The sequence below is a fragment of the Rattus norvegicus genome, chromosome 12 (assembly GCF_036323735.1).
Source record: "Rattus norvegicus strain BN/NHsdMcwi chromosome 12, GRCr8, whole genome shotgun sequence".
Taxonomy (NCBI): Eukaryota; Metazoa; Chordata; class Mammalia; order Rodentia; family Muridae; genus Rattus; species Rattus norvegicus.
Genome location: NC_086030.1, coordinates 41,034,106 through 41,056,845, shown reverse-complemented (window position 1 = coordinate 41,056,845; position 22,740 = coordinate 41,034,106). Strand labels below are relative to the sequence as shown.

Genomic DNA, 22,740 nt, shown 5'->3' with positions numbered 1-22,740 from the left:
AGTAAAACGTTCTGCTGCTCCTCCACGCGATCTGGGTTTGGTTCCCAGCACCCACCCAGCAGCTCACAATGTTCTATGACTCTAATTTGAGGGAGTTAGATCTAATATTCCAGGAATAGTCTCTTCACAGTATGCATGCATGTGGAACACAGGTACTTATGCAAGGAAAACACCCGTGTACTCAAATCTTTGGGAAAGACAACACTTCGTTCATCTGTGCTGGGTCAGGGACTGCTCTTCTGAAGAAGTCACAGGCCACCCAGAAATGAAGGCAGCACTGATATTCAGCTCAAGAAGGGCGGGTGAGGCTGGGCAGCACGTCTAGACACGGTGTCTGAGGAAGTGGAAGGCTGAAGAGAAATGGAAGTCAGGAGAACGGCAGAGGACGGAGGCGGCAAGGCAGGACAATCCCAGGCCAGTGGAAGAAAACACGCCTGGCCAACTTGGAACGGAACATAAAACAGAAGCTGAAACCATCTGTCAGCTGCCACCATGAGGACATCTTTCTGACTTTTCTTGACAGTCAGATTCTTGGTTCTTCAAAATGAAAATGCCATGCTTCCAAACGGAAAAAAGGAGTCACTGAAGGTTCCCAAATAGAAAGGTTCATGACAAACCCTGAGATTAGCATAAAGGGTGCTATGGCACCAGAGGCAGGGGATGCGGTGGAGAAGCTCAAGTCTTCTCAGGTAGGAGACCTGGACATCGGCTGAAATCCTCTCTCCATGCCCTGCCCACCTGAGCCTCCTGCACAGGTCCACATCTCTTCATGCATCTGGAGACAGAATTAGACGCCCAGTAGCTCAATGCTCAGCAGGACGCAGACAAGGGAAATACCTCCCTTCCCAAGGACTGCAGACACAGGAGGGAACAGCAGGTCTTCCCATTCTAGCCATGGGAGAAAGAGAAGGAAATCACATCAAGGGCACCAAGGACCTGGCCTTCAGCTCCAAAGACAGGATAGGGAGTGCTCGGCCTCTCGAGGAAAATGGCCTGCTTGGAAGGCATGAGTCTCAAGAGCAAAGGCTGTGGGCAGCGGAGTGGAAAGCCGCCCAAACCGTGACATCAGAGCCCTAAAGCAGCACAAGCTTGTGATGCCAGTCAGAGTCAGGACAGGAGCGCAGGACAGCAGGACAGTCAGCAGGGAGAGAAAGGAACCAAGCAGGGGTGCGATCCTGCTGGTCAGGGAGGGAACAGAGAGGAAGAGGGGGATGGGGAGGGAGAGAACTTGTCTCAACAAGAAAGCAAAGCATGGTGGTGGATGCCTGTGAACCCAGCACTTAGCAAATCTGAGGTCAGTACAGGCTTGTCCCAACACTGAAGAAGGGGAAGGATGCTAAGGGTGTACCTCAGTTGGCAGTGTGCTTACACAGCACACACGAGCTTGGCCCAATCTCCAGCACTGCAGAAACGGGCTACTTAGAACACAGAGGCAAGGAGTTTAAGGTCTCCGCCTCACAGTGAGCTTGAGGCTGGCCACTAGCTATGACGCCCTGTCTCAGATAACAAAAAGCGTCAGCGGCATCTTTCCAGTGAGCTACCTCAGCCCACAGGGAGATCCCACTCGAAGACTCACGGCTCGAGAGGGAAGGAGCTAAAAAGAAACAGAAGCTGCAGAATGGCCACTCACGGCCTCAGAAGAAGCAGTGATGTCCTCCACAGCAAAGGGTAACAAGGAAAGAGCCTACGGCAAATGTAATTCCAGACCCAAGGCCAACAAAGCACGGGGGAGAGCTGTGCTGTTCGAAACAGGACAGAGCTCGACTGAGCAAGGAAACCTCAGAGCCTGACACTGCTCTGCCCGGGAGATGGTGCTCTTTTCTCTTATATTTTTGGTTGAGCCCAGCCTTTAACGGCTGAGCCATCTCTCCAGCTCAGTGCTCTTCTCAAGCTGGGGCCTCCAGGGAAGGTTCTGGTTTGCCACTAGCCTGTGACCTGAGCATTTGGAGCCCGCAGCTAGAGCCTGACTGAGGGCTGCCCTTCAATGTCGACTGATTAGTCACCAAGGGAATTATGTCCCCTAGAGATCACCAGCGAGAATTATCACCCTAGACAGCACCCTGGGGTGCAGCCAAAGGCTTGTTTCCATGAAGCATGACCGCCTCTGAGAGTCCCAGCACCTACAAGCCGGACAAAGTCCCTGTGGAGAAATCAGAGGGGGCAGCAGCTAATGGCCCTAGGGCTCCTCCCCAGTCAGAGGCCGGCAGAGCCATCAGGCAGGACAGGACAAGGGCCCTCTGAAGGACCTAGTGAGGCAGAGCAATCTGACAGCTCATCTGCAGGACCCCTCAATGCTCTGACTTACTGCACAACCCCAGCAGTGCAGATGGGACCCTGACTGGTTCCACACACAAAGTCACTCACTTTTTCCTTTTATGTTATTATTGGTGTATAGAAGACTGGCTGAATCATACATGTTTTCCATGGCCACTGAGCATGCTCCCCGCTTCTTCCTCACCTCCTGACCTGAGATTAAGGCCTGACGGGCTTGGGTTTCCCACAGCAGGGCACAGACTACACTAAAGGCAAACTGAACTGTCTACCTGAGGCTGTGGCCTATCATCTCCTCTGTGTAAGGGGAATGGTTCTCAAAGGGTCCACGCCAATGCCCCTTAGGAGACCAGACCCAAGTTCTAGTCGCTATGCATCACTGCAGAGCAAGAACCAGGAACGTTCTACAACAGGCCCATCTCCTGGCTGAGATTATCAACCTCTACGCTAAGGAGGGTGGACAATCTACTTGATCTTTGTGACCTCACACTCCCCTGTGGAGTGGAACCAGCACCCCCCTCCGAAAGCTGACTGATACACGGTGGGACAGAGAGCTGTGGAGTCCTACACAAAACATGGACTAACCAGTCCTGTAAAACAGAAAGTCGGGAGACAGAGGGGGAAATGGAGGAGGGTGGGTGTCAGCAAGACAGCTGCATACCAAACTATCGAAGAATAAATTAAAAATATTCTCTAAAATGGGCATGGTGGTGCACACCTTTAATCCCAGTACTGGGAAGGCAGATGCAGGCAGATCTCTGAGTTAGAGGCCAGTCTGGTCTCTTGAGCAAGTTTCAGGTCAGCCAGGGCTACATAGAGAAATCCTGTCTAGAATAACCAAAACAGAACATAAATGTAGACAGAGTGCAGACCTTTGTGGGTTTGTGCCGTGAGCAGACCTAGGTGACATAAGGCACATGACGGTGGAGGGGAAGAGGTCAAAGTCTGTCTGCAAAGCTCTGGTCAAATGAGCAAGGAGAGAAAGACAGACATACCAGAGGACACACGGGTCAGCAGCATATAAGCACATAGGGCCACAGACAGGCTCACACACAGACAGGGCTCAGGACTGAAGTCAGCCCCTTAACCTTCCTGCTGCCATCGTGTGAACTCATAGCCAGGGCCCTTCTCCTGGCCTCACTCAGAGCACTGAAGCTGTGGTTTGTCTGAAGCCCCTGGGATGGCAGAGGAATTCTAGCCTTGTTTTCCTGGGGTCCTGCCAGTGGTCTGAACCAAAAAGTAAATGGAGCTGCTGGCTCACCTGTCTGAGACCAGCTGCCAACCCTTCCCAGAAACACAATGCCCTTCTGCTTCAGAGAAATCACCTCAGCAACCTGCTGCACACACAGCAAAGGAAGCCAGGCCCAGCACAAGGGTCCCCCTCACCCACTCAAACATCACCTAACAGTGCACGTAAAAACAAGGTGTCAGTAACTTACCTCAAATTCTTCCCAAAAGCCCTGTTTGACTTTATCTGTGGTCTCGGCTAGCTTGCTTAACTCCCGAACCCGGCTTTCGATTTCAGCGGCATTAATACGAGTTGTGTTGAGGGGCTGTTAAGTTCAGCAGTGGTGGAAAAGGGGAAAAAGCATGTTTTAAACAGTATTGATGCAGAAAGAAAGACTTCACAAAAGCGAAGGCGGGAGGTACATCATCCCAAATGTGTGCATGTGCTTGTGCGTGTGTGTATGGTGGTTGTGGTCGCTGAAGTAGATCAGGGCCCCTTCCTGTCTGTCTCTCAGCCACACGGTAATCCCCATGCACCGAGTGTGTTCCCACCATGGTAAACATGCCAGCACAGGCCCAAAGCAACAGGGTCAAGTGGCTGTAGGACCCCTTGAGCCCTCTCCCCTATTAACCAGCCCTCGTGTATCTTGTCATGATGACGCAAGTCGACTAGAACACGCATGTGGGAGACTCCATGGTAGAACTCTCTCAACCCTGAGGAGAAGCAGCTTCCGTTTCCTAACCTGTTTGAGCTGCAGGACTGTGCCCAGTGTCTCCACCATGGGGTTCTTCTTGTAATGCTCCACCAGGTCTGTCAAAGAGTCAAAGCGCTCTCCTCCACCAACATCATATTTCAGCTCCTTTCAAGACCAAACAGATGGCGCCCATTAGCTCAGCTAGGTTACTGTCTTCCACCAACTGCAGCCACCGCGCGCAGTGACACGAGCCTATACACAGAAACAAGCCACACGGCTATCTAGAGAGCACGATGAGAACAAGGCACACACGTACCATGCTAACATACCGTGCTAACATACTTCGCGCCCACGTCATCACAGTGGAGCCACACTTGCCTTTGACAAGAGAACCCTGTCATCGGTAGCAAGTGGATAAGGCAGGAGAGCCTCCTAGTAACTCTAATAAGCCAAGTGCGAAAGGAACACACGATGTCCCCTCATTACATGTAGCATCCAAGGAAGAAAAAGTCCGACACAGTGACAAGAGATCAGTGACTGTGAAGGACTTAGGGACAGAGGAAAGTACTGGTGACACGGTCACGCAGACGCTCAGGAGCCTCAGATGACTACAGTGCTCCACACACTGGAGACTGGATGGGAGGGCGGCAGAAGCATTCTGCAGTGACGGGTACACTGACTCAGCCGACTCGGAACCCTGAACTGTGTCAACTGAAGCCCAGAGACTGACTCCCAGACAGGAAGCAGCGGTGCTGAGGAAGCAGGTGAGGCAGGGGACTGCGGCTCAGTGGTGGAACAGGTGCTAGGTTCCATCCCAGCACCAAAGACAACAGATGACATAAAATGTAATTAAATCAAAATCAGATGTAATGGGCTGGAGAGATGGCCCAGCGGTTAAGAGCACTGACTGCTCTTCCAGAGGTTCTGAGTTCAATTCCCAGCAACCACATGGTGGCTCACAGCCATCTGTAATGGGATCTTCTGGTGTGTCTGAAGACAGCTACAGTGTACTCACATAAATAAAATAAATTAATTTTAAAAAAATACTAACGTTAAAAAAAAAAATCAAATGTAAACTCTATCATGATGAACACACTTCCCATCACCGCCAGGTTCCTCACAGTGCCTCAGCCTGGCATCACTGCTCCCGTGATGTCACGTATGCAGCTGTGATGCTGTACTCTAGGGAATGTGACAAGGAAGAAGTCTGCATGTGTTCAGATAGACACAGGATGCTTTTCTGAAGTCTGCTGACCCCAGGGATGCACTCACAGACCTGGGAGGGCCAAGTGCACAGTGTCACCAGTCAGTAGGCTTCAGGACAGCCATGGATACATACAGTCTATCTCAGAAAAACAAAAAAGCCAACAGAAAAACACAGAACAAAAAAGGAAAAAAACAAGAGTGCTTCAAAATGGTGAGATGCACACAGGATGTGCATGAGCGAGCACAGAAGGACAGTTGCAAGTGCTGAGGTCTCGTCCTCTCAGCAGAAGCCCCCAGTGCAGCCGCAGTGGGCCCACAGTCCCCATGGCGCCCTACCTGACAGCGGATCATGACATGGGTCACTTTGGACTTGCTGTCATTGCTCTCCCCTTTGTCATCACCAGTGCGGACGGAGAGGACGAAGTCCCCAGGGTGGCTCTGGCTCTCCCGGACGAGGAAACTGCCATGCTTCCCCTTCTCTGTCAGCAGCTTCTCTGCTTCTTTTCCAGACAAGTGACCGTGGAACCACCTGTGTGCATGTTTGAAGGAACAAGCAGAGTTCGGCTGCAGGATGCGGCATGCTCACCCTCACTCAGCTCTCCCCAGCACAGGCCCTTGGCTAACAGCTTCCTCTAGGGGGCAGAGTGTCTGACAGACAGAATCTACACCTCAGACAGGAAAAATGACAAAGATATGTTAAAAATGACAACCAAAGTCCAGTTTTCTTTTTTAAGGCAGTCTCACTATGTGACCCAGGTTGGTCTGGAGCTGTAGATCGTCCTGCCTCAGGCTCCTAAGCTGATATTGTAAGCACTGCCATCACTCCTGGCCTCCTCTCAATCACTGGAAAATAATGCCCACCAGACGGTGATGGTATGTATACACCCTGAATCCGAGCACTGGGGAGGCAGAGGCAGGTGGGTCTGAGTGCTAGACCAGCTTGGTCTTCAGAGTGAATTCTAGGACAGCCAGAGCTACATGGAGAGACCCTGTCACAAAACAAAACAAACAAGACCCCCTATATCCTCAATGCTTCCTAATTCCTTTTAAATCTCCCATCTTTGAGAGACACAATTTGACTTTTTAGTCCCTGACCCTAATGAACCAGCTGTGTGTTACAGCCATTTAGGGAAGTAAGGATGTGACAAGCCTAGTTGTGGTGGTGCACACTTACATTTCGTGTGCACCGGCTAGTTTTATGTCTACCTCATAGAAGCTACTGTCATTTGGGAAGAGACATCCTCAACTGAGAAAATGTCCCTACCAGACTGGTCTGTGGGCTCGCCTACTGCGCATTCCCTTAATGATGACTGATGGGGGAGGGCCCGTCACTGTTGGTAATGCCACCCTTTGGCTGGTGGTCCTGGGTGCTACGAGAAAGCAGGCTGAGCAAACCAAGAGGGCAGACCCGCAAACAGCACTCCTTCCTGGCCTCGGCTTCAGCTCTTGCTTCCAGGGTCCTGCCTAGAGCTCCTGCCCTGACCCCCCTGGACCATGAACGACACGCTGTAAGATGAGTCGAGCCCTCTCCTCGCCAAGCTGCTTTTGGTCATGGCGGTTTATCAGAGCGACGGAAACCCTGACTGAGACACCATCCACTGAGGAGTGGAGGCAGACGAGGAGCCCAAGGTCATCTTTAGCTACGCAGTCATCTGGAGCCAGCCGGCCTGCGTGAGACACGGACTCAAACAACAAACGAACAAATGATCAAAAGGCAAGAGCACATGAAGCTGCTCTGGTTGTGACACAGGAGGATCTTTGCTATCAGTTAATTCAAGCATCTCAGACTTCCTGTATTTCCAACCTAGTCATACGTGTCTCTGGATCTGCTACCTGAGTCTTCAAACTACACTGGGCTTTCCCGTCAGAGTTTAACGGTATTCCATCATGGAGCAGGGTCAGGGGTTTCCCTAACAGTGTGAGTTCCCACAGGCAGAGAGAACAACGTCTACGTGGGACGGAAACCTGCACCTTAGCTAGTGCGCTAGGGAGTCTTGCTACAGGCCGCCCAGGGCCATCAGATGGCAGGCTCTGAGAACACAGCTCTTAAGCTGCCACAGAAACATCCTGACACGGTCACATGAGTGCCACGGTTTTAGGTAAAGAAGAAGCGGGGCTGGGGATTTAGCTCAGTGGCAGAGCGCTTACCTAGGAAGCGCAAGGCCCTGGGTTCGGTCCCCAGCTCCGAAAAAAAGAACCAAAAAAAAAAAAAAAAGAAGAAGAAGAAGAAGCAACACTAGGTGACACTTGTCACCACAGACCTGGCAGCAGTCTTCTATCCACATGCCACTGGAAAGGCATGGGCAGATCTAGAGCAGGTGGAGACAGCCTGAGGCGGCTGCAGTAGCCAGAGAAACATTACTAGCAATAGGACAGGAAGGAGGGAAAGGATCTGCAGTGAGAGAAGAGAATGCCAAAGCCAATCCCAGGGCGAATGAAGAGTAGCAGCTCTGCACTCCCAGCTCCAAGCATGAGGAAGAGCTCCTCAGCACGGCTGTCCTCCACAGAGAGGACGCGCTACACGGTATCTGGGAGGTATGTTAGAAAGCTGATGGGAAGCTGGTCCCTCAGGCTCTGCTCTTCCATGTCTGGGCTTAGCCTGACCTCTGTTGGCCCTGCTGCTGAATAACTGCTCAGAGGCACCTGGAGCAACCCTGCTATGGAGATCCCCGGCATCTCAAGCTCCAGGCTTTCTGTCCCAGCTCCCAGGGCTCATCGGCTGTTGATAAAAGTCACAATTAAAGCACATACTAAATCTACTTGGAGAAGATGTAGGGAGGGACCCTTTAGAATCCTGACTGCAGCTGCTGCAATGAGGGCGTTATACCAATACTCTGACCCTAGCATTCTTACGTTAAGAACAGCGTGGGGCGGGGAGGTAGCTCAGTGTACAGAGTGCTTTGCTAGCAGCCACAAGCCTGTGTCCAATCTCCAGGCCCACAGAAGCCAGGCGTGGTAAAGCAGGCCTGAAAGCCTAGCACTCAGGAGGTGAAGGCAGGGTCAGGAATTCAGTCATCCTCAACTACACAAGCGACACCATGAGTTCCAGCCCACCCTGGACTACAGTAGACTCTGTCTCAAACAAACAGAAACACATTTTAAATAAGGCAGCATGAGGGACAGACACCAGCCTTTGGAGTCCCACAAAGTGGGCCCTGGAGTACAGATCTGTGTCACTGAGATGTCACTGACCTTTCAGAGGTAGGGTCTGCACAGTTCAGTGGGTACTTGAGCTCAATAACATCTCCATTCTTCTCTTTCAGCTGCCCGTGATGCTCCATGTAATACTGGACCAGTTCAGCCAAGGTGGCAAACTTTTCCCCGCCATAGAGGTCATAGTAGTCCCCAGTGTTCTGAATCTTGATGTGGGTAACGGCTCCATTTCTTCTAAAATAGTCCATTGGAGAAAGGCGTATCAAAGAGCAGTAGTTGGAAAAAGAGACCTCATGTCAGTAGAAGACTTCACCCAAACACCAGAACTAACCCAAAGGAACGATCTAACCCATCCCTGAAACTGGAGGTCAAATAACCCCATCAACCATGGCAACCACAGCACTGTGCCTTTGCCTGTGCCCTGTGGAGTTTCTACTTTGAACGGCTGGCCTGTTTCATGGTATAGGTTAAGTGACAACAATTACTACCCTTAACAGTCAAGGACACACAGTTAAAGTGAAACACCCACTCACCTTGTCATCCAGCAAATACTTTCATAATCATTTTGCTCAAAGACAATAAAGTTGAATAGGTACCAAAAGATTTTTAAAAATAGACAGATAAAGGATGGAAACTCAAAATATTTACCATAAAATTCTATCAACAGCTGGGCAGCTGGGAGGCTGCAGCAGGAAGGCACTGGCTCCAGAGCGGCTCATGTTCAGAATAAGCAGTGAACTGGGAAAGCTTGCTTCTAACTATGCAAACATTGCCCAAGGACTCCGGCGCTTGCAGGCCCAAGCAGGAGGGTCACAAGTCTGCCTCAGCCTTTGCTATATATATAAGATCATGCTCAAAACACGAAACAAGGGGTTGGGGATTTAGCTCAGTGGTAGAGCGCTTGCCTAGGAAGCGCAAGGCCCTGGGTTCGGTCCCCAGCTCCGAAAAAAAGAACCAAAAAAAAAAAAAAAAAAAAAAAACACGAAACAAAACAAAAAGACCCAACAACAACAAAAACCAACAGGGCCCAGTGAGATGGTTTAGTGGATAAAGGGGCTGACCAGCAAACTTGACCTGACAACCCGAGTTCAAACCCCAGTCATGCACAGAAGAGAACCAACTTCCAAAGCTGTCCTCTGACCTGTCTGACCTATCCACTCATGCCATTACACACACACACACACACACACACACACACACACACACACACATTCACACACACTCACTCTCACACACTCTCACACACATTCTCACACTCTCACACACACACTCAAACATACTCTCACTCTCACACACATACACTCACACACTCTCACACACATTCTCACACTCTCACACACATTCTCACACTCTCACACACACACTCAAACATACTCTCACTCTCACACACACACATTCTCACACTCTCACACACATGCTCACACTCACACACACTCACTCTCACACACATTCTCACACTCTCACACACATTCTCACACTCACACACACTCAAACATACTCTCACTCACACACACACATTCTCACACTCTCACACACATTCTCACACACACACTCACACACACTCTCACACACACTCTCACACACACTCTCACACACACTCTCACACACTCTCACACACTCACACTCTCACACACACATTTTCACACTCTCACACACACTCACACACATTCATACACACTAAATAAATCTGGAGGAGGTGAGCTGGCTCAGCAGGAAAAGCTGACGTAGGAGGAGCTGACAGGCACACAGAGCACACAACGATGACCAAGTATCCCAGGACCCGATGAGAAATCTCCAGCTCTCATACGCACTCCCTGGGAGTAACACTGTCCAGCCAGCACGGACCTCTCTCCTACCAAGGTCAGAATGTGCTCCTACAGTCGCCCTTATTCTCACAGTCCTGCAACTTTCTGTCAAAGGACTCAAAGAGTCCATGGGCTAGCTAGCATGTGCTTTTAATTCTAAAACAGAGGCAAGCAGATCTCTGTGAATTCAAGGCCAGCCTGATCTACATCAAGGTCCAAGCCAGCCAGCCTCATCTACCTGTGTCATTCATGGATGGATGGACGGACGGATGCTTCCTAAGTCTCAGTGAAATTCTAAATAAATTCTCAAGGAAATGATTTACTCATCTGTTTATGTGAAAAGTAAGATCTATAAAATCAAACCCATTTACTAGAGTTTGAACAGCTAGAATGGGCATACACAAGACATCTAGAAAACTCTCCACATCTGCTCAATGGGATGGTGAGAATACACCACATTGTCCACTGGGATTTAAAACAAACCAAAGCTGCCCAATGTCCATCACTGGAAGAATGGAGAAGCGAGTGTGGTGGCACCATTTGACCACTAAGGAGCCATTACAATGAACAGCTGATGTCCCAGCATGCAACTCAAAGAGCTCTTTCGTGGATACATGAATCACAGAACTATTAATGCACCAGGGACCCAGGAGTTCACTAGACAGTGCAGTGCAACACATCATCAGGAGGATCCATGCCATCCTCTGCACAGGACAGTGTACATACCAGGAGGATCCATGCCAACCTCTGCACAGTGGAGGAGGGGAATGGGACTGGGCATGGGACTCAAGGGGACCACAACTACCTCACGGAGGTTTCATTCTGACAAAAGAAAGGGCTGTGAGGAACCTTACAAAGCCTGTTCCCCAGGCAAAATCCAAAGCAGGAAAGAAATACACAGAAAGCAGGTCAAAGGTGAGGAGCCAGGCCTCAGCCCTGGAGGCTCTGGCTGGTCTCTCTGCCCAAGGTATTCTTAGTCCCCGCTATGAGCGGAACACCCAGCAGTCCTTTCCAGTCTTTCCCAAAGCTGTGACTCTGGGAGACCACAAACAAACATGAGAACAGAGGCTGGAGAGAGAGCTCATCAGTTAGGAGCACAGGCTGCTCCTCCTGAGGGCCCAACACCCACAGGGTGGCTCGCAACCATCTGTAACTCCACCTCCAAGAGATATGATGCCCTCTTCTAGCCTCCTAATGCATACACGGTACACATACATACATGCAAGCAGAACATTCACACACATAAAATAAAAGGCTAAAAAAATAAAATAAATACTGGGCAGTGGTGGTGCACATCTATAATCCCAGCAATCGGGAGGCAGAGACAGGCAGAGGCAGGCAGATCTCTCCGAGTTGGAGGCCAGCCTGATCTACAGAGTAAGTTCCAGGACAGCCAGGGCTATATGGAGAAGCCCTGTCTTGAAAACAGAAAGGAAAGGAAAAGACAAGACAAGCCTAGGAGCAGTGCCTGATTAGCCAGCTCCACAGTGCTACAGAAAGGCCAGGCCCCAAACACTGGGGAAAGGAGTGAGGCAGCCGCATGTGGCCCCATTCCTCCCCTGGAAATAAAAACCATGAGTGTCTCTCTCTACCTTCCAACTTACCTAACAGACAGAGTGAAGTCTCCAGGGTTACTCTTGCTGGGCCTCGCTAAGAAACTGCCATCGACTCCTCGGGTCAGCAGGAGATTCTCTGCCTCCACACCAGTGATATTGGGGTGAAACCATCTTGGGGGAGAAAAACAGGACCATGAGAACCAGTGCACAGCCAAGTTGTGCCATGAGGAGAACCGTGTGGAGGCTGTGAGCCATGGCATAGCCGGCTTCCAGGCTCACCCTTGCCCTTCCCTCCCTAGCCCCGTTTCCTGGGTGGGATGCTGGAATCCCGCACCCTGCAGGCTCAGGAGTTGGGAGGAGCACGGCCAGCGAGGCTGGACTGTTGTTCACACAGTGCTCTGGTGGGTTTGCCTTCCCCAAGAGATCACCCACATGGTCAGGAAACTGTCTGCATGTAACAAAGCCAGACAAGTGCAAACCACTGCATGAATAAGGGTAGGCACTGAGGCACACAGAGCCAGGTTCTCATCGCTGGGGAGGGAGAGGAAAAAACCAGAACTCTAATATATACGCAGGAAGAAACCCACAGATCTACAAACTGAACAAGGTATTTCCAGAAATAAACGTAAGCTGCCTCCCACAAACAAAACAAAGCACCTGATAAACACCGAAGTAGAAAAGTTTAACAGAATGTCTCTGAGGCAGGTTATCACTGTGTGCCCAAGGCTAGCCTGGCCCTGGGGACTCTCCCACTTGCAGGTGCACACACCACACCCACAGTGGACGGACATTCAAGTGGCAGTGCCACCTGTACAGGCAGCAACTGCGTGCCTCCAGATGCCACGCTGGGAACGTCAAGGCAATGTCCCTTAGAAGACAAGCGACCATCGTGGATGGCATTTACTTCAAAGGATTCTGCCCAGTTTCCAGCAAGTCCTCCTGCATGTGGCGAGAGAGATGACTCAGTGGCTGAGTGCTTATTGTTCTTGCAAAAAACCTGAGTTCAGCTTTCCCCAGCACCTACATGACAGCTAAGACATTCTGTAACTTCAGCTCCAGGGGAGCGGGTGCCCTCTTCTGACCGCAAATACAAAAATAAATAAAATATTTAAGCTCTCTTCCATGGACGTCAAACCTCCAAGACTCATGGTAAGCAAGTCAGTGCCAAGGCCGACCCTGTCTTTGGAGGCTAATGGCGTGTCTAAATATTCCCAGGGAACACAACTCAGTACTAATGCTGGGAGCCAAGGGTTGGGGCTGCCCCACAGTAGCAGAGCGTTGGCCTGGGTTCCACTTCAACACTGCACAAGGCACACCACATACACTAGAGGGTTTGATAGACACTGAGATCCCGTCCTGGAGAGGTGGAGGTCATCCTCACCCACACAGGAAGGAGGAGGGCAGCCTGGGCTACATGAGACCCTGTCTTCAAGAACACAAAACAAAAACAATGTTTGTGTGTTACTGGAAATGGGTCTGAGGCCCTACACGCACTAATCCAATCCCTAAGGTAACCAGTATGGTGGAAGACCTAAGCTGCCTGCTAGTCACTCGAGTGCCTGGTTCTCAGTAAGCAGCAGCACTGAAAGCTCATAGCAGTCCAATTTAGACATGGCAGCAGCATCTTATCGGCTTCAGAGGTTCGAACCATTGCTCTGACTGACCTCATGTCTGAGCATCAGACTCAAGTCAAAAGAATGAAATAGGAGTTGACTTTTTCCTCCTCCAAAAGCTGCTCAAATCCCAGCACTGAGGGGGCAGATGCAGGTGGATCTCTGAGTTTGAGGCTAGCCTGGTCTACATAGTAACCTCCAGGGACAGCCAGAGCTACACAGAGACCCTGTCTTGAAAAACAAACAGAGTCTTGGCTGCAGTTTCTCTGATCTATGGTTCCCATCTTGGTGCTCAGAGCCCAAGGGACTCCTTTAAAAAGAAGTAACAATTACTTAGCTTTTCAAAACGTGTAATAGCGCCCTTGCCTTACCCACACCAGCAGTTAATACATTGTCTCTTCTACTCGTGCCTACCAAACCACCACGTGCGCTTGGCATGGAAGTCCAAAGCTGAGACATATGAATACCTTCTATTTGAAAAAGGCTACCTCACCTGTCACTACAGAGAACCGGAGTTCAATTCTCAAAAAAGGAGAACATTCTTTTGGCGTGGGCAGTGGTGGTGCATACCTTTAATCACAGACTGGGGAGGCAGAGGCAAGCAGATAGATCTCTGAATCCAGGATCAAGCCTGGTCTACAGAGTGAGTTCCAGAAAGGCCAGGGCTACACAGAAACCCTGTTTCAAAAATAAAGGGACAGGGGCTGGGGATTTAGCTCAGTGGTAGAGCGCTTACCTAGGAAGCGCAAGGCCCTGGGTTCGGTCCCCAGCTCCGAAAAAAAAGAACCAAAAAATAAATAAATAATAAATAAATAAATAAATAAAGGAACAGGGAGGGAGGGAAGGAGGGAAGGAGTGGAGAGGGGCACAGGATGAAAAATCGTTTGACAGCAGAGTTTCAAAGGCTGAAACCCAGAACCTGGTGCCACTGTGGTCCAAATCCCAGCCGAGTGACCCGAGCTAGAAGATTAACTATGAAGCAGCTAGAGTGTCTGCCACCATGGCACAGAGGGCTGAGAGGGTGAGTTCATGTAAAGCACACAACAGTCTAGAACAGCACCTGGGCATCCCTATGGCAGACAGCTGAGCCTACCTTGATCCTCAGGAGTGGAGGCAGGAGAATCAGAAATTCAAGGCCAGCCTGGGCAAGCTCCTCAGTCCTTGTGGCTCGGCTCCCTTCATCTGTACGTGGGTGACAGTGCCTGCCTCTCACAGGTAAGAGGAACAAACAGGACCTCATGCCCGCCAGGCCTCTCTGCCTGCTGGTTATCGGATGCTTTCAGCTCAACACTCTTCCTCCACAGCCTGGCCTGTTCCCAGAACTGACCAGACCAACCGATCCCTTTGCCTGCGTGTGTGCGACTAAGCCGATGTTGCTCCTCCTGGGCCAATCTGTCCGGCAAAGCTTTGCTTCCACTCTGGGGGCATGGCTCCATCTTATAGCTCAGGCTAGCCTCAAACTCCTGACCCTCCTGTGGTGGGGTTCCAGGTGTGGTGCTAAGCCTGGCTCTGGTCCTCACTTTCAACTTTCCCTTTAGCTCTGAGATGATCAGCAGAATTTTCCTATTTGTAATAAGACTCAAATTTCTTTTTAAATGTCTTTGTGTGGGTGTTCAAGTCACTGCACTCATGTGCAGATTAAAGGACAAGTTGGGGGAGGGGATCCTCTCCTTCCTCCATGTGTTCCACCATGTGGCTCCTAGGGGTGGAACTCAGGTCATCAGGGTCAACAGCAAGTGCCTTTACCAAGAGCCATCTCACCAGCCCTTAATTATCTTTAAATTATGATGATGGATATCTAGTAGTATTTGAAAACTTACCTATAAGCCCATGCCCACAACCACCAGAGTTTTTACGAGATTTATTTTTGTGTGTGTGGTGTTTTGCTGGTGATCAGATATGTGCAGTGCACTCAGAGGCCAAAAGGACATCAGAGCCTCTGAGGTCAGTTGTGAGCCCCCACATGGGTGCTGGGAACTGAACCCAAGTCCTCTAGGAGAGCAACAAGTACTCATAAGCACTAGGCTATCGCTCTAGCCCCCAAATTATCAGGCTATTAAAGGAGGAAATGGTGTCTCGCCTCTGGAGTCAGGGCCCTTTTAGTCCTCCTGAGATGAGGGTGGTTGGCTCAGCAGACGCTTCACTGTGCAGCTGGTCATCCAGCCTGGGCCTGTGACTTACCTGCTGGCCTCTACTGTCCCCACTGCCCTCTCTTCCTATTTTAAAGACAAAAATCTTGTAGTGTTTGGAAAATTACCCTTAAGCCTACAATTCATCAGGGTTTCTTCCTCCTCTTCCTCCTCTTCTTCTCCTCCTCCCCCTCTTCCCCTTATTCTTCTTTTTTCTCCTTTCCCCCCCCCTCCTCCTCCTCCTCAGAGACTTATTTGAATGTATGTGGGCTTTTTGCTGGTACATCAGGACCAGAGAGGTGGCTTATTAAAGTGCCCACTATGCAAGCATGGGGGCTCTGAGTTCAGATCCCCAGTACCCATGTAAAAGTGCAAGGAGGATATGTGTCTGTGACTCTAGTGCTGGAGAGGTGAGGACAGAAGGACAGGACTCCCAGAGCTCGCTGGCCAAAACCTTGTGAAGATGGTAGGTCATAGATTCACTGAGAAACCAGTTCTCAAAAATAAAGTGAAGAGAGCTGGGCAGTGATGGTTCACACCTTTAATCCCAGCATCTGGAGGCAGATGCAGGCCTCAAGATCTCTGAGTTTGAGGCCAGCCTGGTCTACACCAGCTTGGTCTACAGAGCGAGTTCCAGGATAGCCCCAGCTATACAGAGAAGCCCTGTCTTGAAAAAACAAAAAGTCAAAATGAAGTGAAGAACAATGACACCAGCCTCTAACCTCCGTGTGCACTGCCCACACATACGTAGAGGCTGCACAACAGAAAAAAGAAAAATCTAAAGATTAAAAACAAACAAATTCTACATCTGTCATTGACCAGACGGCTCTCCGAAAGTTCAAGTTCAGCCAGTGATACAGCTGAGACTTTCATCCTCCAGGGTACTGTTAACTGCGGTTGGCAAAATCATTTGTATTTTCGCCACTATTCAACCAATTCCTCATCTCAGGGTACATGCTATGGCTCACTGGCTGTCTGGCTGTCCGTGTGCACACATGCAGGCACACATGAATGTTACACACATGCAAAGCTTGTTCCTTGTCCACTTTCTCACTTGCCCAGGTTACACCAAAGAGGTTAGCCACTAACCTGCCATCAGCTCCGCGATTCTACACACGCCACCATCCCAGCCTTTTTTACTTAAGATGGACTTATTTTTACTTAGGAGTATTTTGTTTGCGTGCGTGTATGTGTACCGTGTCTGTGCCTGGTACCCATGAAGGTCAGAGAGGGGGTTTGATCTCCTGGAACTGAGGTCATAGACAGTTGACAGTGGTGAGCTGCCATGAGTTCCCATGTTCCACTGGGAAATGACTCAAGCCCAGGCAAGAGCAGCCAGACTCTCAGCAGCACAGACCGGCCTGCAGCCCCACCCAGCTTTTGTTTCACCCTGGGTGTGGGGGTTTAGACTCAGGTCCTGTGCACCGAAAGACAAGCAGTTTAGAAAACACTTATATCCACTACTTTTTTAACCATGCCCCCCTGCCAAGCTGTCCTGGAACTCTGGGCTCAGGCACAGTCTCCTGAGTGGCTGGAGTTATTGGTACCCAGCCCATGCCAGATGTTTTTATTTATGTGAGAATATGATGCTGGGAACTGAACACACACCCCACAAGCTCTCTATGGGCCACTGAGTCAGTCACAGCCCCTGCCCCTCTGACTTTGAGATTCGATATCTTTGGGGATCTTAATGAGAAGATAAACATGCTTTCTAAAACCTTTTTAATTCATTTGTGACAGGTCAGACAGGTAGGAACTAGGTAGGTCTGGTGGTGCAAGACTATAACCCTGTTACCCAGAAGGTTTGACGATTCCAAGTTCAAGGCTTCCAAGTGAGTTCAAAGCCAGCCTGAGCGACACAGTGAGACTCTGTCCAAAAAAACAAACAAAACCTGTAAGCAGAGCCCCAGTGCGGCCAGTGGCAGGCTTGCCATGCATGCACAAGCCCGAGCACAATCCCAAGGGCCACAAGAGGAGGCAAGAGACAGCCATGCACGGTGGCACAAGCCGTTAATCCCAGCAATTAGAAGGCAGACATAGGTGGATGTCTCTGAATCCCAGGCCAGCAAGGGTGTCATAGTGAGACCCTGGCATCCCGCTCAAAAAAGAGAGCGAGGAGGAAAGGAAGAGATGAGACTCGAACCCAGCTTCCTTCAGACACACAACTGACCTTGTGAGAAGTTGCCACAGTCAGAGCTGGGAGCTCGCTCAGCAGTAAAGGTATTTGACATCAAGCCTGAGGACCAGACCCACAAGGAGGACAGAGGACCCACTCCTGTCCTTTGACCTCTATACACGCAGCCTGACAACTACACACAGGTAAGAGACTTATGGGTCTTTCTGGGTTTCAGGGTCTTTAGCAGCCTATGCATGTAGATCTCCTTGTTCCCACATGATGAGATCGTGCGTACATGTGCTGGACATGCTTCCTCCATGTCACCTGTGAGAAACTCACGCACAGGAGGGAGCCCAACCTTTTAACCTAAAACTTGAAGGTCTTCCTGTAGGAGTCCATTCTCTCTGAGCACACGCTATTCTGCTGTGTGACTGCACCGCCACAGTCACACCCTGATACCAAACGTCTGTAGAGCCGCTCATGGTTGCTCACATCTGGAAATGCGGAGGAGGCTGAGCAGGTGAACCTGACAGAGGCCAGCCTGGGCAACACAACAAGACCATCTCAAAGAACCAAAAGGGCAGCCAGGCATGGGGGCGCACACACGCAATCCCAGCATTCGTGAGAGACAGTAGGAGGATCCAGCCTTGTCTACACACCAAGTTAAAGCTAGCCATAGCTACAAAGCCAGACTTTATCTCAGAAAGGAAGGAATAGAGGGAAGGAGGCAAGGGAGAGAAGGAGAGGAGGGAGGGGAGGGAGGGAAGGGAGGGAAGGGAGAGGAGGGGAGAAATAGAGGCCAGCTCCATGATAATGCTACAGTCATCTCTGGACACGGTCACACATGAAAGTCAGACTCTCAGCAGGTAACGAGCCTGCTTGCCGTTCAAGCTTGGCACTCCAAGTTTGACCCCCAAAGCCTGTGTGAAGGTGGGAGAGCCAGCTCCATAACCCGTCTCTGACCTCCATGTATGCATGGCAAGCATGCTGCTCTCCACAGTGACAACCCATCGATGGGCTTAATCTACCTAAGTAACTTTTCAGTTGTCTTGTCTCGAGACAGGGCTGCGCTACTGCCAGGCAACACTGAGCTCAAAAGACCCCCGACTCCGTCTGTCAATGTGCCACTAGGCCCCACTTTAAGGGATTCTCTTGTGTGTAGACACGTGTGCTACTGGACTGAACCAGCCATGCTAAAGTCTAAGCTGTATCCTCAGCCCTTAATTTCTATGGTGACAAAACCTGCCACTGCCTTAGGAAGGCACACTTCTGTGTGACACTTCATCCCTCGCTTTTAGCAACACTGCATAAATTACCAAGCTCTGTCTGGGCCTCTGACCAGTGGAAAGTGGTTCCATTTCAATTTGCATCTTTGACACCTTTTCATGTTTCCAGTCCAGATTTCCTTTCTGAGACGTCAGCTTCTCATCCATTCTGTGTTTGCCTTTTAGTTTTTTTTTTAAGACAGGGCTTCATGAGTCCAGGTTAGCTCTGAACTCCAGATAGCTGAAGACGACCTTGAGTCTTGACCCTCTTGCCTTACCCCAGGACTGGGACTTTTCCCCCTTCTGAAGATTTTCTTACTAACGTGCAGGGACTTGAGGTGTAACCAGAAAACTGCCTTGGCTACAAGTGTGGCACTGTCTCAGGCTTTGTCCCCTCTTCCTCGGCTGTTTTTTCCTACAGAAATTCCTCTTGATGGGGTTAAATTTGCCAAATTTTTCCACTGATGGTTCTAAGTTCCTGCCATGCTTAGAGATGAACCTGAGTGAGCGCTGTTATGCAGTGAAGTGAGTTACTATAAGGGCAGTGCCATGCTCAGGCCAGAGCAGAGGCTCAGCTTTGGAAGCAGAGCGCTGACTTCAGAGAAGGGAACACTCACTCCCAGGCCAAAAAGACGGCCCAGTGGGTGAAGGCGTTTGCCTTCACAGCTGACCAACTGAGTTTGGTCCACAGGACTCAGGGGTAAAAGCACTTACTGTCAATCCTGGCAACAAGGGTTAGACCACTGGAACCAACACGGTAAAGGAGAGAGTCATCTCTTGAATGTTGTCCTCCAACCACAGCCAGGAACAGACAGATAAACACACTTTCTCTCATTCATAACAGAAGAAAGCGACATTTTAAAACAAAATAAAAATTTTTAATAATTTTTTTTAAAACCCTCAGTAAAATCTCAGAATTGATTAGGACTCTTCCCCTGGGTGATGCCCAATTCAGTGCCTAGTCTAGATCTCAAGGCTGAAGCAGCAATGGCATGGGGCAGAGGAGAAGATGTGTCTATTCTCTCTCAGTGGAACCCAAACTCCTGCCACGGGCTAACACACAGCAAGGTACTCTCAAGTCAGAAGAACCTCGCTCTGCAGACCGGAGGCTCTAGGGCCCCAGTCTTCCTGCCTCAGTCTCCCCAGTGCTGGAACGCAGAAGAGCAACACTGAATGGAGCCAGCAGCTCCCTAAGTGTAGAGAATGGATTATCCACTCACTCCAGTACATCCCTCACACTGGACGCACACAGCTGATGACGTAAGTCCCCATCTACAGGGTACTGAAGGAATGATAAGGATGTGGACGGACGGCCAGACATGTGAAAGAAGAAAGATCAGGAATTCACGGGCAACCTTGGTTACCTAAAGAGTATAAGGCTGGCCAGCCTGAGCTACAAAAGATCCTTTCTTTAAAAGCACAAATTTAGAAAGTGGCTATCTAAGGGCTTGGTATAAGCTACAGGCTTGTTCCAAAGCCTCTCTCATGAGGACTAGCACGCCCCCATATTTTCACTGGCATGGCTAGAGGGAACTCCTAGCCATCTCTCTTTGCCATTGCACCAGCACCCTAACAGCACTGGTCCTATTTCTGTCCCAAGCCCGGCCTTATACAGAGTGCATATTCATAGCCAATACAGACATAAAACAATAGGGGCCAAGGGCCTTTCCACACAACCGGCAGCTCACATGGACCACACGGTGAAGAGCACCAAACAGACCCCGGGTGAAGGCTTGAAGTTCCTCCAATGTAACTGCGAGGGTCCACTGTGCTCAACCAGGCAGGAAAAGACCCAGTCATAACAGCTCTCCAGAGGTCAGTGCAGACACAGGAGGTAAACCACCTTTGACCTTGAACTACAAAAAGAAAGCCATTATTTCTACTGAGTGAATTTAATAGTTAAAAAAAATGAAAAAAAAAAAAACCCTTACTTTTGGAATTCCCTTCTATAAACCCAACAGAGACATGTATTTTAAATAATATATATCTATTTTCATGAGTTGTATTTTTATAAAATTAAATATGCAGAATAAGGCTGAAATACTATATTATCCTTCTGTGTCTAAACAGACAAGAAAGGAGAGGAAAGAATGCAGGTCTGGAGTTTGAGTTGGTTTTGTTTAGGGAATTTGCCTGTTTGTTTTTGAGACTTTATTTTTATTTTATGCATGGGATGTTTTGTCTGCAGTGCCTGGGGACTCTGGAGAGGGTCTCTGGAGACTCAGAAAGAGGATGTTGATGGCCTAGACCTGGAGTTACAGATGGAGTTCTCCACAATGTGCGTACAAGTCCTCTGCAAGAGTAACGTGCTTTCAACCCCTAAGCTGGCTCTCCAGCCCCAAATTTTCTCAAGGTGCAATTTACCTGGAGAGAGAATTTTACTGTGTATAAAAGTGATAATGATGCCATGGTTTGTCTATTCCCAGGCAGCTAGGACTGCACAGAAAGTCACCACAGGAGGGAGGGGGAGGGGGAGGGGGAGGGGGAGGAAGAGAGGGAGGAGGAGGAAGAGAGGGAGGAGGAAGAGGAGGAAGAGGAATGCTGCTGAAGCCTAGCACATGGCGTGCTCCTGAAATCTCAGTTATCAGGAGGTTGAGGCAGGAGGACTACAAACTCAAGGCCAGCCTATGCTACATAAACTGTTCCAGGCCAGCCTGAAAAACATGGTGAGACCCTGTCTCCAACTAAAATGTACAGCCAATATATAACCATCTGTAACAACTCCTAGGAGACCCAACGCCCTGTTCTGGCCTCCTCAGAGGCACACAGTACATAGACATGCGTATAAACAGAAAACCCAATCACATAACAATAAATACCATTTTGTAAACCTGGCTAAACATGGCGGTAAGCTCCTATAACCCCAGCACTCAGGAGGGAGACATGGAAATGCCCACAGCTTGTGCCAGGCGGATTATCCAGCAAGTCCAGCCGGGACTCCACAGAGACACAGACACATAAAGGTGAACGAAAACTGTTTTCATAAAGATTGGCGGAGGGCCTGGAGAGATGGCTCCATGGTGAGAGCACTTGCCACCCTCGCCTGTGCTCACCTTCACACATCACGCATTAAAGACACACACAGAATTTTCAAAAGTAAAAATCATTAAGTTCAAATTTAAATTCCAAAGAAAAAGTACGTTTTTTAAAACTTATAAATTATACTATAAACTATAAATTTTAAAAGGCTTGTATATTTTTAAAACACTATAAGGATAACTTTTTTTGAGGCCAGCCTGGTGTACAGAGTGAGTTCCAGGACTGTCATGGCTACCCAGTGAGACCCTGTCTTGAGGGGAAAAAAGAAGAGAGGGAGGGAGGGAAGGAGAAAAAAAACAAAACAAAACAACTAAAACAACTTTCTTTTGGGACTGTGTAACCCAGGCTAGCCTCCAACTTGCAATCCTCCTGCCTCAGCCTGCGCACTGCTTGTTTTATAGTAAGCAGTCACATGCCATCTGAAAACAAGTTTAACCATTATCTGCCACTTGTTTCTAACTCTGGGTGGGCCCTCACCCTGGTTATCTCAGTCTCCTGTCTTCCCTAGAGCATCCACTGTGGATACAGATGTAGGTGTGGGAGGTACTGTGAGAGCCCCCTCCGTGCCTCAGGTGAGGTCCAGTAAACATCCCTTTACCCCTCAGCAGTATCAGAAGCAGGCGAAAGAGCAGGTGGCCCTTCCCTCACCCTCCTATTAAGTAAAC

The 22,740-nt window shown here is 49.6% G+C and overlaps 1 protein-coding gene across 2 annotated transcripts in view; it reads right to left on the bottom strand.

Moving 5' to 3' along the window:
• Positions 1-22,740, bottom strand: part of Ptpn11 (protein tyrosine phosphatase, non-receptor type 11) — a 59,499-nt gene that overhangs the window by 28,732 nt on the left and 8,027 nt on the right. For both annotated transcript variants that reach the window (NM_001177593.1, NM_013088.2), the window contains exons 2-6: positions 11,962-12,084; positions 8,592-8,786; positions 5,736-5,928; positions 4,242-4,358; positions 3,711-3,824 (exon numbers count right to left, since the gene is read on the bottom strand). In NM_001177593.1, the coding sequence (NP_001171064.1) occupies positions 3,711-3,824; positions 4,242-4,358; positions 5,736-5,928; positions 8,592-8,786; positions 11,962-12,084 (742 nt within the window). The remainder of the gene's footprint in view (positions 1-3,710; positions 3,825-4,241; positions 4,359-5,735; positions 5,929-8,591; positions 8,787-11,961; positions 12,085-22,740) is intronic.